Source organism: Carassius carassius, chromosome 1 (genome assembly GCF_963082965.1).
Source record: "Carassius carassius chromosome 1, fCarCar2.1, whole genome shotgun sequence".
In the NCBI taxonomy this organism is placed as follows: domain Eukaryota; kingdom Metazoa; phylum Chordata; class Actinopteri; order Cypriniformes; family Cyprinidae; genus Carassius; species Carassius carassius.
In genome coordinates this window covers 27,228,069-27,243,972 of record NC_081755.1, presented here as the reverse complement: position 1 = coordinate 27,243,972, position 15,904 = coordinate 27,228,069, and the positions used below count along the sequence as shown (strand labels likewise).

General features: G+C 39.2%; 1 protein-coding gene and 1 pseudogene across 1 annotated transcript; both read left to right on the top strand.

Annotated features, from left to right (window-relative positions):
* Window positions 1-1,266: 1,266 nt before the first annotated feature.
* LOC132122021 (heat shock 70 kDa protein-like) lies at window positions 1,267-2,880 on the top strand (annotated as a pseudogene).
* Window positions 2,881-4,297: 1,417 nt separating this feature from the next.
* Window positions 4,298-14,386, top strand: LOC132143413 (phosphatidylinositol transfer protein beta isoform-like). Its single transcript, XM_059553605.1, has 11 exons — window positions 4,298-4,438; window positions 4,851-4,881; window positions 5,092-5,237; window positions 6,933-7,024; window positions 7,221-7,228; window positions 7,395-7,469; window positions 7,881-7,964; window positions 9,062-9,139; window positions 10,652-10,759; window positions 11,080-11,202; window positions 13,480-14,386. Exons 1-11 carry the CDS (start codon window positions 4,350-4,352, stop codon window positions 13,525-13,527), a joined length of 882 nt encoding a protein of 293 aa, XP_059409588.1. The 5' UTR covers window positions 4,298-4,349; the 3' UTR covers window positions 13,528-14,386.
* Window positions 14,387-15,904: the final 1,518 nt, after the last annotated feature.

Genomic DNA, 15,904 nt, shown 5'->3' with positions numbered 1-15,904 from the left:
GATGGCTATGCATGCTATTTGAAGTTGTGAAATTACAAGAAATAATATTTTCTAATGGTTAATATTCTCTTGCGGTTTCACTCCCTCATGAACACACAGGTGTGTTTTTATGTGAAAAAAAACAAACCATTGTCTTTGGTTCACGTGCCTTTAGTGCCCTCCATTGACTACAGCTCAACAAAACAAGTTAACACTTAATAAAATGACAAACTAGGCAAACAATAGCTTTCATGAAATCATTTGTTCTCCATTTATTTATCTTGTAATCACGTTTGACTCGCGAAAGTGAGTTATGAATGTCAGTCATTCCAGGCATATCATTGATCATGCTCTGTCTGGATGATAAAGATATAATTAATTATAGGCTACCTCGAAAATTCATCATACTGGGGGAAAAAAGATGAAAATGAAACGGCAACAATATTCATAAAAAATTATACAATGTTTTGTTTAATTATTTATTATAAATTTATTTTAAAGCGTTGTATGATTGACCGTCCAATCTGTGTTTTAGTTACAGATTAAATCGATGACTTAATGTTAATGATGATGGTGACATAGGCTACATGCATGCAGCCTACGCCTATACAAGTAAACTTTTGATTATTTATTTATTTTAAGACTAGAATCTTAGCGAATGCTCCAGAAAGTGTATGAAGGTTCCTTTAGGCTCTCATAGCAACCATTGGCGGAACTTTCTGTGTTTTGAGCCTTTCATTGGTGAATTCGGCACGAGCTTTCCAGGATTGTTTAGAACATGAAAGAATGAGATAGACTTGTGTATTTAAACAGCAGCGAGCGCAGGTTGGGAGCATCAGTGTTTTCTACAGGACCGACAAATACAATTACTGAGAAAAGCGAAAGTGACAACGACTTTCTCTGAGGAAATCTAAATCTGCTGAAGAAGCTACAGTACTTCTACAGCATTTTAAGGTAAGCATATTTCTGTATTATTCTTGTTCCGTTTTTCTTTATTAATTCGCTTACTATTAAGTGTTTATCTGCTATTTGTGTCTCACAGATTAGATACTAGCTACTGTTTGTTTAACACGTTGTGAACACTATTTACTAGGGCTGCTCCGATCACGATCGGTCGATCGTTATGCGCATCTCGTCAGTAAAGCCGGTTCTCTAATCAGCGGTAAATTCCCTCAGGTGCATGATTTCACATAGAGCAGCTGTTACTACACAGAGCCATTGTTAACTGAGAAGCTGCGCAAATTCACTTCATTTTCAGTGTTTATTTGAAAACTACCTGTGAAAAAGATGTCATCTGCAAAAGGAGTTGCTATTGGGATTGACCTGGGCACCACCTACTCCTGTGTGGGGGTGTTACAGCATAGAAAAGGGGAGATCATCGCCAACGAACAAGGATACAGAACAACACCCAGCTATGTTGCCTTCACAGACACTGAAAGGCTCATTGGAGATTGCAGCTAAAAACCAGGTGGCCATGAATCCCAACAACACCGTGTTTGATGCCAAGAGGCTGATCGGTAGAAAGTTTGATGACCCAGTTGTGCAGTCTGACATGAAGCACTGGTCTTTCCGAGTCGTCAGTGATGGAGGGAAGCCGAAAGTTCAAGTTGAATACAAGGGAGAAAACAAGACCTTTTTATCCCGAAGAGATCTCCTCTATGGTCCTGGTGAAGAGGAAGGAGATTGCAGGGGCTTACCTGGGATATAAGGTGACAAATGCAGTTATCACAGTTCCTGCCTATTTCAATGACTCCCAGAGACAAGCGACTAAAGACACTGGAGTGATCGCTGGACTGAATGTCCTGAGAATCATCAACGAGCCCACAGATGCAGCCATTGCCTACGGCCTCGGCAAAGCTTCAGAGCGCAACGTGCTGATCTTTGACCTGGGAGGAGGCACCTTTGATGTGTCCATCCTGACCATTGAAGATGGCATCTTTGAGGTGAAGGCCACGGCTGGAGACACTCATCTGGGCGGACTCTCAGGCCAGCATTGAGATCGACTCACTGTATAAGGGCATCGACTTCTACACGTCCATCACCACAGCGCGCTTTGAAGAGATGTGCTCAGACCTCTTCAGAGGAACACTGGAACCTGTGGAAAAAGCCCAGAGAGTCACCAAGATGGACAAGTCTCTGATCAATGACATTGTGTTGGTCGGAGGATCGACAAGAATCCCAAAGATCCAGAAGCTTCTGCAGGATTTCTTCAACGGCAGAGACTTGAACAAGAGCATCAACCCAGATGAGGCAGTGGCTTATGGTGCCGCGGTCCAAGCGGCCATCCTCATGGGAGACACATCTGGAAACGTCCAGGACCTGCTGCTGCTGGATGTGGCTCCTCTGTCCCTGGGTATTGAAACCGCAGGTGGAGTCATGACGGCCCTCATCAAACGCAACACCACCATCCCCACCAAACAGACCCAGACCTTCAGCACCTACTCAGACAACCAGCCCGGTGTCCTGATCCAGGTCTACGAGGGAAAGAGGGCCATGACAAAAGACAACAACCTGCTGGGTAAATTTGAGCTGACAGGAATCCCACCTGCTCCACGTGGAGTCCCGCAGATCGAAGTCACCTTTGACATCGACGCCAACGGAATCCTAAATGTGTCGGCGGTGGACAAAAGCACCGGAAAAGAGAACAAGATCACCATCACCAATGATAAGGGCAGACTGAGTAAAGAGGAGATCGAGAGGATGGTGCAGGACGCAGACAAATACAAAGCTGAAGACGCTCTGCAGAGAGAGAAGATCGCTGCCAAAAACTCTCTGGAGTCCTACGCCTTCAACATGAAGAACAGTGTGGAAGATGAGAACCTGAAAGGAAAGATCAGTGAGGACGACAAGAAGAAAGTTTTTGAGAAATGTAACGAGGTGACATCAGGGCGTGACGTGTAATGTACGAGTCGAAAACGTTAGGCACGTTATACTTTCACTGAAGCAAGCGAACGATCTCGGCGTCAGCGCGGAAAGTGAGGAACAAACTGATCTCTGCTTCATTACAGTTTGCACATATTTTTTCGTCGCGAACGTTGAATCTTCCTTCAAAACAGCCGGTAAAAGAGTCGCGCAATAACACGCGTCATCACTTCGACACGCCATTGGATTTGGCTTTTGTTCACACAGTACTCGTCCCGGGTTGAACCCAGCAATGTTACTAGGTCCCCGACCCGGGTTCAGTGCCGGAATCAATCCTGGGACGTGGTTACTTTCACACAGAAGGCCGGGTCGGACGTGCAGTGAGAAAGGGGCTTTACACACTGCCAGTGCTGACCCGGGATATGTGGGTGCTTTCACACACAACCCGGAAAGATCCCGTAACGACACTTGACATCAGGGCGTGACGTGTAATGTACGAGTCAAAAACATTAGGCACGTTATACTTTCATTGAAGCAAGCGAACGATCTCGGCATAAGCACGGAAAGAGAGGAACTAACTGATCTCTGCTTCATTACATTGCACATATTTTTTCGTCGCGAACGTTGATCTTCCTTCAAAACAGCAGGAAAAGAGTCGCGCATCACTTCGACACAACATTAGATCTGGCTTTTGTTAACACAGCGCTCGTCCCGGGTTGAATCCGACAATTTTACTAGGTCCCCGACCCGGGTTCAATGCCGGAATCAATCCCGGGACGTGGTTGCTTTCACACAGAAGGCGACCCGGCAATGTTCCGGCAATATGCCGGGTCCGACGTGCAGTGTGACAGGGGCTTAAGTGTATCTATCTATATCCTCCTTCTGTGTGAAAGCAACCACGTCCTGGGATTGATTCCAGCATTGAACCCGGGTCGGGGACCTAGTAACATTGCCGGGTTCGACCCGGGAAGAGCGCTGTGTGAACAAAAGCCAGATCTAATGCCGTGTCGAAGTGATGACGCGTGTTATCGCGCGACTCTTTTAACGGGTGTTTTGAAGGAAGATCAACATTCGCGCGACAAAAAAATATGTGCAAACTGTAATGAAGCAGAGATCAGCTAGTTCCTCACTTTCCGCGCTGACGCCGAGATCGTTCGCTTGCTTCAGTGAAAGTATAACGTGCCTAACGTTTTCGACTCGTACATTACACGTCACGCCCTGATGTCACGTGTCGTTACGGGATCTTTACTGGTTGTGTGTGAAAGCACGCACATATCCCGGCTAATAACTGGTAGTGTGAAAGTGCAAAATCTAGCGACCCGGGAATTGCCGGAACACTTTACCCGTGTATTTGCCGGAATGGCAGTGTGAAAGGGGCTTATGACATGAAGATTTGAAGGACCATTTGTCAGGTTTGCAGACCATCCCTATCCCATAAAATTCCCTTCCCATCATGGTCTCTGTGCTCAAGCCCCAGCGTGCGTGTCCTCCTCACGCCCCTCTCGCAGATGACGCGCGGGGCTCACTTCCGGCGACCGCAGCCTGTTGTTGATTTTACCGTTCTGTGCAGAATCGGGATGGTACTCGTCAAGCAATAGTGAGTGGCTTTTACTGTATTCATTTACTGGATTCAGTTGCGCTATATTTTACGGTCCAGGCTGCCGTTTTTAAGCAATTTTCCATATGGCATAATAAATAGGTGATTTTATGCCCGTGATTTGGAGGGGGGCTAGCCGCTTAGCCTGCCTGATACAGCATTATAGTGTGTTTAATGGACCACGTCTCCACCAGCGCCGCTATTCATCAACGCATGACAGTTTGAGTGTTTAATAAGAATATTATATTGAGTTCAGGCTCCGCTGCTTGTCAAAGTGCCGGTTTATTGCTAAATAAAGCGGGGCCAGCTAACGACACGCCCGTTATACAGGCGCGCCGTGATGTAGTGTCAATGGTAATAGAGAAATAATGATCCAGAGCTGAGTTTAACCTCTGTTCACTTCTCTGTTCAGCCAGGTGCTGCTGCCATGTTCAGTAGAAGAGGTAAGAGTCACTGCTTCTACAGGAACCGGCTGATGTGTCGTCTGTGCTCAATGGGGATCTGTGTTTCTGCTAAATATCCAGACAGCTCCCTTCACTTTAATGGAGTCAGCAGCAGCTCTTCTGCATTACATTGTTTGTTTCTATTGTGCTGTGAACTGGCAGACAGCTGCCACTAGTTATTTATGTACCACCCCTTCGCTCCCCTCTCAGTACCAGGTTGGCCAACTGTACTCGGTTGCAGAGGCCAGTAAGAACAACACAGGGGGAGGAGAAGGGATCGAGGTCCTCCGAAATGAACCTTATGAGAAGGACGGAGAGAAGGGCCAGTACACTCACAAGATCTACCACATACACAGGTGAGAGCATGTGGAAATGCTTCGGTCATGTTGACTTCACTTTATCAGTAAGATGTTGTGGGAACCTCTGGCAGCGCCAGCGACGACTGCTTTTTAACAGATACACTTACTAAACTATTGAAATATACACTACTGTTAACTTGGGGTCAGTATTTTTATTTGTTTATTTGTTTATATGTTGTTTATTTGTTGTTATTGAATTGTTCAGATGTATAAGACTTTTACATCGTTACAAAATGATCTATTTCAAATAAATGCTGTTTTTTTTTTGTTTTACTTTCTGTTCATCAAAGAATCCTAAAAATATGTATTACAGTTTCCACACAGATATTGAGCAGCACAACTTTTTTCAACATTGATAATGACAAAATTATTAATTTCCTGAGCTTCAAGTTATCATACTAGAATTATCTGGGAGAGAATGTGTGACAATTCAGCTTTGCCATCACAGGAATAAATTGTTTTAAAATATATTCTAATAGAAAACATTTATCATGAATATAAGAATACATTTTATTTCACAATAGTCTTTGGTGTGTTTTTCATAAAATAAATGCAGCCTTGGTGAGCATAGAGACATTAAAAAGTCTTTTGACAAGTAGTGTACAGGAAAGACTAGGGCAAGTTCCACACTTTTCACACTTTGTCTTGGCTTAAAAACAAACAAACAAAAACATTTGGACATTGCCTGGTTTAAAGAAATATATATTTCACTGAAAGATGGGACATGATGTCAAATTACATGGGTTAAGTCACAATAATAGTCTTTTCTGCAAAATGAGACTCTGGAGCACAAATCCAGTCATAAGTCGCACAGGTATATTTGTAGCAATAGCCAACAATACAACAATTGTATGGGTCAAAATGATTTTTCTTTTATGCCAGAAATCATTACGAAAGTAAGTAAAGATCATATTCCATGCAAATATTTTGTAAATTTCCTACCGTAAATATATCAAAACCTTTTTGATAAGTAATGCTTTGCCATGAACTTCATTTGGTCAACTTCAAAGGTGATTTTCTCAATATTTAGATTTTTTTCACCCTCAGATTCCAGATTTTCAAATAGTTGGATCTCTCCAAATACTGTCCTATCCTAACAAATCATACACCAATGGAAAGCTTATTTATTCAGCTTTCAGATGATGTATAATTCTCAACTTCAAAAAATGGACCCTTATGACTGGTTTTGTGGTCAGGGTCATAAATGTAAGCAGTAAAACAGTTATGAAACACAAAATTCACAAAACAAAGAAATGGTAACATAATAAATTATTAGAAAATAAATTGTAACAACACAGAGAATTATAACAGTAATTATTATAACAAAACAAATATGAGATCTTGTCCCTACCAATATGTATATGAAATACTCACATCCTAAGAACCATTGTTTTGTTTTTTTTTTTTGTTAAAATTGATCTTCATTAATTATTTGACCCCTTCATGAATGTTTTATTGTGTTAGCTTTTTTTTACCAAACAAATATTATGTTTGAAGATAATATTCATAATCTTATTCTCATTAATGGCATTGTTTAAGCTAATATACAAAACAACTGTTAGAAAAGACAAGCATTTGTGTAATTGCTCTTCTGAGTCTTATAATTAATGACATGCAGCCCTTGTGTTGGCTTCTCTGTTTTACAATTATTCACCAGTAATATTATAAATAAATTAATATTGTCTTTTTCAGCAAGGTTCCTGGTTTTATTCAGATGTTTGCTCCCGAAGGAGCCCTGGTATTTCACGAGAAAGCCTGGAACGCCTACCCATACTGTCGCACAAGTTAGTAAATACTAATTATTTTGTGCATGTTTGACTAAGTGATTATACATGAATGAGAGTGCATAATTCAACCATTTTTCTTTTGCATGTAATGCATTGTTAAATTACTGATCTATACAAATAAAATCTCTCTTCTCATCGTCCATATCATTGTTCTCCTCATTCCCACAACTGAATCGATTACGGACCACCGCAGTCGTTACAGTAAGTGTATTTTTGAAATCATCTCACTCTGAGATCACCCTAGACTCCTCACAGGTTGTATTTTGCTGAATCAGAGTTTAGTCAGCATGTCTCACTGTTTGATCTAAACACTGTTTTAAAAATGGATTCAGTTTGTCAAGCTCCCCCTGTGATTTTTGCTTTTCAGAATGAATACATGAAGGATGATTTTTTCATTAAGATTGAAACCTGGCATAAACCAGACATGGGAACAACTGAGAATGTGAGTGTTAATACACAGTTCATCATCAGCACCTTTACATGATGCCAAATAACTCAGAGGCTACAGTCTTTCAACCAGAGCGTCCTCCACCGTTTCTTTTAGTCATTAGACATCAGAATCTGCTGTTGGTCAATTAAGATGGTGGGTTGATGAATGAACTTGTGCCTTAATTGGATTTGTTTTATAAATAACATGTTCAATTTGATAAGACCTTCCTGTGTTATGGACTTGAGAATTTTTAATGACCAAGTTTAGCCATTGTCACTGTGGTTATAGGCTTTATTCGCGGTAGATGCAAGAATAGAAGAGAGGTCAAATGTTATTTGATCCTGTTGTATGAAAAGGGCAATTTGGGAGTAAATCCCACTGAAACTGTCTTTATTTGAATGTTTTCTTCTTCCTCTCATGCAGCCTCACGGTCTTCCTCATGAGGAGTGGGATGATATTGAGATCGTGCCGATCGATATAGCTGATCGCTCTCAGGTGGATGATGTGGTGAGTTGAAGGAGAAAAGTTCCTTTCTGTCTCTGTGTGGAACTGTAGATCCCCAATTTGTATTATTGCTAAAGACGCTCTGCAGACTTAGGGCCAATCTCATTTCTCTGTCTTACCCCTTCCCCTTCCCCTTACCACTTTGTCTGCGTCTTCCCCTTGCTTCTCGATACCGAGTGAAGGGGGGTAGGGGTAGAGCGTTCCACTAAGAAATGAGACGCCACTCGATCGTCATCTTCCCTTGCCACTATCTGGCTGCTACGTCAACAGAGGCGACAAGCATTGACATAAACAAACGAAGATGCCGTCGTCTCAGGTTGTGATGTCGATTTCCTGGGCTCTCTTTATCTTTGCACGCTTGTGTGCCATCAATCAAAGACACCGTAGAAGAAGATTGTGTCCACCGGTCAAATCAATCAAGGAATAACGAGTAATGTCACGAAAATTCACTTCACACTAATTTCCCCTAAAAAACATATGAAGTGTCATGTCAAGGATACAGATAAAAATTAATGTTAGCTTTGCTCGACAAATATAGCTGCTAGCTAGCGGTTAACTAGCGATTCAAAACAAAAACATTACAATTAAAATCGCTTAAACATTGTATTAAAGTATCCTAAAACACGAGTGTCATAATTATAATGTCAATTAAACTGATGAAAATTACATTTGTGCGACTCCTTCACAGTACGACGCTCAGCCATAAAAAAGCTTGATGTTGGCACTTCTTGAAAAAATTATACGTTGTTACCCCTCTCTTTCAAGTGTGGTCCTCTGCAAACTTCGTTTCAAGGGCTATGTAGCCCTTCGCCTTGGCCCTAGCCCTTGATCAGAATGAGAATTGAGACGCCACTTCCCCTCACATGAACGCGCAAAACCGAGGGGGAGGGGTAAGGGTAAGGGCTAAGACAGAGAAATGAGACGCAGCCTTAATCTTGTTCTACCTCCTGTTGAGTTCATTAAAATCCTACATATTGAGATCAAATCATAAGCACAGATTCCTCTGTTGACCTACTTTTTTGCTTTTAGTATTGCTCCTCTTCCTTCGTCATCCACTACAATTTGTTCATCCCTCCATCTCGGTTTCATTTGTCTGTCAGGACTATAAACCAGAAGAGGACCCTGCTGTCTACCACTCGGAGAAAACTGGCAGAGGACCTCTGGGACCTGAATGGAAGGTACACAAACAGGCCATCTTCACACGTATGAATTTTGTCAAGCCTTAGTGAGCTGCCTTGATGAGTGCTGCCTACCGTATTTTTAGGACTATAAGTCACACCTGAGTATAAGTCGCATCAGTCCAAAAATACGTCTTGACGAGGGAAAAAACATAAGTCGCACTGGACTATAAGTCGCATTTATTTAGAACCAAGAACCAAGAGAAAACATTACCGTCTCCAGCCGCGAGAGGGCGCTCTATGTCTTCAGTGTAGACTACAGGAGCACTGAGCAGCATAGAGCGCCCCCTGGCGGCTGGAGACGGTAATGTTTTCTCTCTGTTCATTTCTCTTGGTTCATGTCAAATTAATTTTGATAAATAAGTCGCACCTGACTATAATTCGCAGGACCAGCCAAACTATGAAAAAAAGTGCGACTTATAGTCCGGTAAATACGGTATATAGAAAACACACTTCTACTTTGGTCACATTTCGGAGAAAGGTCCATTGCCTAAGATGCACAGCACACACAGAATTCACTTTCACACCAAACCCACGTGGGGAATTCATTTGCCCTCAAATTCCAGATCGTGTGGATTTCTATTGAAATAACTGGATTTTGTCTGTGAAAATTCAGTGAAGAACAGTAAAATGTGACTGCTGGACATTATGGGCATGTTTTGTTAATGGGTGAAGATCCTTCTTTATGCCTGATTTAGTTAGATTTTTGTTTATCACACGTGATATGTATATATGGTTAAGTCATTTATTTTGTTTTCTGTTTTTTCACTTGATTGTCACCTTAAAACTGTTGTCCCTGTTGTCATTAAAACTGTTGTCCCTCTTTGAACTGTTGCCATCTGGTTGACGCTACAGAGCACTGAGAACCAGAACGACCAGACACAGGAACAGTTTCTTCCCTCAGGCAATCCATCTCACTTCACTATTTATATTTATATATACATACACTTATTTATCTAACACACATACTTAGCGTACACTTACATTTTTTGCACATAATATACCTGTACATACATAATGCTCATTGTAATATACCTGCATACATTGTCAATTTGTATATTTTCGTTCTTTACTTACCTATTTGTATTTTTAAATTTTTTTTATTCCATTTTGTGTTTTTTGTTCTGTCACTGTCATTATGTTGCACTGCGGAGCTTCTGTCACGAAAACAAATTACTCGTATGTGTGAACATACCTGGCAATAAAGCTCATTCTGATTCATTCTGATTCTAAATATATCTGTGGTGGCTGGCATGGTACTAGGTTTAACAGCTTTCCATTTTAATTACAGTAAGCTACTTTTTTATTGATACTTTCAAGTACTGAAAGAAGTTTATTTGAAATCAACATTTCGTGACATTTTGGATTTTATTTTTTTCAGAGCACATTGCTAATGTTGTCTTGTATGCACAGTTTCTGTTCACATTGATTCTATTGAACTTTGAATCCAAATGAGTGGTTATCTACAATATCTGTTCCTCGTGCACCCACCCCTCTCTCTGTGTCTCGCAGAAAGAGCTTCATAATGGTAACTGTCCCTACATGACAGCGTACAAGCTGGTGACTGTTCATTTCCGCTGGTGGGGTCTGCAGGGACGTGTGGAGAACTTCATTCATAAGGTGACCCAGCAGCGCAGAAGGTTTTCATATGGCACCAGCACAGAAAGGCTCAGCTTTCTGGTTTCTACTGTACTAGTTTACTTTCAACAACAGCTCACCTGAGTCATCGATTCTGCATCGATTTATCGTCCCAGCCCTGATTGCGAATTGGTCCCTAAACTAAAGTCTCACCATGAAAATAGCCACAGAAGCTGGAATACTGTTAAAAAACAAACAATGCTGCACTATTTTGATATAAGTTTGTTGATTTGATAGCTCTTGTCAGGTCTTTATTCGTGCTCTTGTACTAATATCAACCCCATCTCTCTGTGTTGGAGTAGCAGGAGAAAAGGCTTTTCACTAATTTCCATCGACAACTCTTTTGTTGGCTGGACCGCTGGGTGGACCTCACTATGGATGACATTCGTAGGATGGAGGAAGAAACACAGAGGGAGCTGGACCAGGTGTGTGTATCTGTAGGAACCATGCAAATTCAGTTCTTCCCACATCAGCAGAATGACTGCAGAAAATGAGTGGAGATTATTTATACCGGCAATTACAGTCTTACCGGTTTTGTGTGACATAAAGCTAGACTTGGGTCATTTTTATGGAGGTAAATCAGTAGCTAAACTCGAGAGGTTGAAGATCTGATTGTGAGAACTTGTCATATTAATATTTGTATTTGTAAGTTAAAATTTACACTCACAGCTCTGATGTGAAAAGCTGAATCTTTCAATTTGCACACACAGACAATGATCAAAACACCCGTGTTTTGAATTGGAAGTTGTAGATTAATAGTCACAAATGTGTAGAATGACATTCACACAAAGAAAATGACATACACACATGTTTACGACATATTTACTTTTGCACCTCAGGTTCGCTGCACAACATCAAGTCGGCACTTACAACCTCTCAGATCTGGAAGTACAAGTTCAAATCCTAGCGCTCTGACTTTTGCTACTCTTTTTGCGGTATTCTGTTGCAAAACTCACTTGTAAAAAAAACTGTACTACATGTTAACTCAGTCCTGTGAGTTAATATGTGCAATAATTATGGTCCATGAATGACCCTATGAAATATAACATTTTCTAATATGGTTATTATTTATACTACAATAACTGTAGTATTTAGGTTTAAATTCCAGTGCAAAGAGGCACGCTTTAAATTAGAGGCATTTGGTGGCCAGAAAGATAATATTCATATGCAATTCCGTTGCTTAAACACTAGATGGTCTTGTTGATGTTTAATAAATACATGTATTTAGCTCTACTAGTTGCTCAAAACAGTATTTCTGGTCATAAGTGCTTATTTTTAGGTTTTGCTGTTTAATATACATTTAGACATTATTAAACACTCGATTTTTATAAAAAAAATAAATAAATAATAATGTTGCATTTAAAAAGGTTCATTACTGACAAGCAAATTAGGAATTTAACCCAATGAAGAAGTTAAAATTATTTTTACAAAACATAAAAATAATAAAAACAGCATTATATTGCAACTCTGGTACAGTGATATGCAGTGGGATATACATATAAAATATGTTGCATTATTTGTCTACCAGATAATACCTGAATGGCAAAATGAATGCAGTGTCTTAAAATCCTGTCAAAGCTAAGGATATTCAGTGAAAACAGTTGGCGTTGTTCATTGGTCGGGCATCGACCAATAAAATGTCTTCATTCGCACCAAAGCCCCGCCCCCAGCTCTGCTCTCTCACATCTGCATATACAACAAGTGCACAAGTGAGTTTTACAACAGAATACTGCAAAAAGAGTAGCAAAAGTCAGAGCGCTAGGATTTGAACTTGTACTTCCAGATCTGAGAGGTTGTAAGTGCTGACTTGATGTTGTGCAGCGAACCTGAAGTAAAGTGCAAAAGTAAATATGTCGTAAACATGTGTATATGTCATTTTCTTTGTGTGAATGTCATTCTAAACATTTGTATCTATTAATCTACAACTTCCAATTCAAAACGGGTGTTTTGATCATTGTCTGTGTGTGCAAATTGAAAGATTCAGCTTTTCACACCAGAGCTGTGAGTGTAAATTTTAACTTACAAATACAAATAGTAATATGACAAGTTCTCACAATCAGATCTTCAACCTCTCGAGTTTAGCTACTGATTTACCTTTATACATTTTGATGTGTTTAAAAAGTCTCTTGTGCACTCACCAAGGCTTTATTTATTTATTTATACAGTAATAATTTCTCCCTTTTCTATTTATACTGATAATACGGTATTATTTTTTCTAGCTTGCTTTATAACACTTTACAATAATGTTTCCTCATTTTACATTAGAAGTACTTTTAATTCATATTAACTAAGCTACGTAATATCAGCATTTACTAATACATTCACATTAAAAGTTGTATGTTAATATTTTTAAATAGATTTGCACTTGAAATTTTGAAATGACAAAGAAGTTGTATTTTTATTAGCTAATGTTAATCAAAGATTAATGAATGCTTTAACAAATGTACTGCTCATTGTTAGTTATAGTTAATGCATTAACTAACATTGAATCATGAGACCTTACTGTAAAGTGTTACTGAAACTTTTCTTATTGTTATTAATGTTTAAAACAGATTAATATTTTTGTGGAAAATCATGATACATTTTTTCTTTGATCAATAATGTCCTTATTGAAAAAAAGTATTCATTTCTTATTTGAAAAAACATCTTACCACAAACATAATGCATGTGACAGATAATTAATAAATCTATTTTAATTTCAGATGCGTAGCCAAGGGTCTGTGCGAGGGATGAAAGCAGGCGAGGACTAGGGAGAGCCTAAAAAGAATGGAAGAAACAAAACAGGGGCTACTTTTGATTTTACCTCCTCCAGTCCTCATGGCCAATCACAACGTGCCACATCATCAAGCCCTTCCGAACAGGAAACTGTCATCCCTTACCCAGGACATGTCCATTACCTTGAGTGTGAATGCGTTGAAGCGAATGTGAGCAGTATGCATGTGTATCCATGGTTTGCACAGTCTGACTTTAAACCTCATCATTTGCTGCCAAATTCGTTTGGATTCACTTAATATATGTTAAGTGATACCGGCATTTCTTTTTATAATTAAGTATTATAACTGTTTAATGGTTTTTGGTTCATTTTGCAACCATCAGCTTTTTACTGAGTACGCCAGTGGAGTAACGAATCCTAAGCCCGTTCCGCAGAGAGTCTGAGGAAACATTTCACTACATGTATTTTGAGCATAAATAAATGACTACGTAATTTACTTCTTAATTCTGTTAAATTTGTCATGTTGTTCAGGAATTATCGGTGGAACTTGTATATATGTCTCAAGAGGTCAGATCATTAATAAAGAGTAACTGAGTTTAAAGGGAAACGGAAGGCTTGTTAAACTCATGCGGCTTAAAGCATAACGGTTTTCTGCTTTAGATACGGTGGTTTGGTTCTGCACTGATTGCAGTGTGGATGTCATTGAGAGCAGTGGATGGATATGGTTTCATTTTTAAACTAAGTGTAAGAGCCTTGAGACCCCTCCCACCTTTGACTGACATGCCACAGGCCACGCCCCTTTGTTTGGGTGGGGATGGTCTGATTTTTTTGGAGAATGAAGTACAATTTACAATACTGTAATAACAAATAAAAGAAAACATCATTGACTACCATGACCTGTTTGTATAATTTGTTTCTTCTGCACTGTTTGTAGTTATATATCAAGCTTTTGCTCTTTTTAAATACCAAGCTATTCTTCGACAGAGTAATAACGTTGAGCAAGCATGATTTAACCATAAATAATGATTAACCTACTTTAAATAATTTTTTATTTTATTATGCATCTTTTTTGCATGTTACAAAACTGAAAATAAAGCATGTTGCCATTTCTTTGAGCAATGTGATTAGCTCCTCAATTTGGTTACGTCACATTATATGACCTCGCTCTCAGTGGTCAACAGCGTCCCCTGCTGACTGGGTACTGACTTTACAGAAGTCTATAATTAATACAAATAAAGCACATTATTATCATGCTCTGAAACTTAATTAGCCTTAAACCTATTAAGGCGTCAGGAAGTTATGTGGACTGATATATAAAACATAAATTTCAAAAGTAAGTTTTAATGTTGTATCTCAACTTTTTAAATGATCGTTGCCTGATTTGTTTGCTAAGGCCCTTTATTCAATGGAAATATCTCTTTCACACAATATGGTGACTTACACAGGTAAGCTGAACGACAAACTACGGCAATACTTATTTAGAAAAATGTAATCGTGTTTGGTAATGTGAAGGCTGAAAGCAGAAGATGTCTATGTAAGTTGATCAAAACAAACGGTATCTGTCAGGGATTTAGCAGTAAAGTTTGTTAATGTTATAAATGTTTTGAACGTTAATCCAATTCAGGCTAGGCAAGAAAATCAAGTAGGAGTCTGTTGGGTGGCAAATATCACCAGTGGGTTTAGGATTGATTTCAAAGGCAATCACAGTTCTTCGTTTTGTGAAAGGTTCCAGCATCGTAAAAATTGGTAAGTAGTTTAAGTAAGAATAAAGAGGACCCCCCCCCCCATTTTTTATTTTTAGAAACAAAACTATATTTATTATCAAATTGTGACTGAAGTCTTCACACACACACAAGTGGTTCTTTTGGGGTGGTTGATGTGCTATCACATCCAGTGTTGGGGAAAGTTACTTTTAAAATGAATGCATTACAATATTGCGTTACTCCCTAAAAAAAGTATTTTTACGGAAAGTAACGCGTTACGTTACTTTTGCATTACTTTAATGTTACTTTTTAAATATGAGCAGAGCTTGATTGTTTTTTATATAATACATTCTATTTATAGCAAATGTAAAGCCCTTTCGCACCAAAAAGTGTAATGAATAAACCTCAGGCTGAAGGAAAAGTAAATTCACGTCTGTAGAGTAGAACACAGGAGAAGAAAGTTCAACACTCTTCAGCAATAAAAAACAAAGCTTTGCTTATTAGTTTGGTTGATCTGCATCATCAAGGTCAGCAGTAAAGACATTAATTAATAAAATGTGATTAGATACATTTGTGTTATTTCACTTATTCAATTATTGTAGGTTTGCATCATATTTTGAGTTTGCATTTAACTGTTTTAATTCTTTTTTTTTTTTTTTGTGAGTGGGATGAGTTAATGCACAATCACATTTAGTCTAGAACTAGGCTACA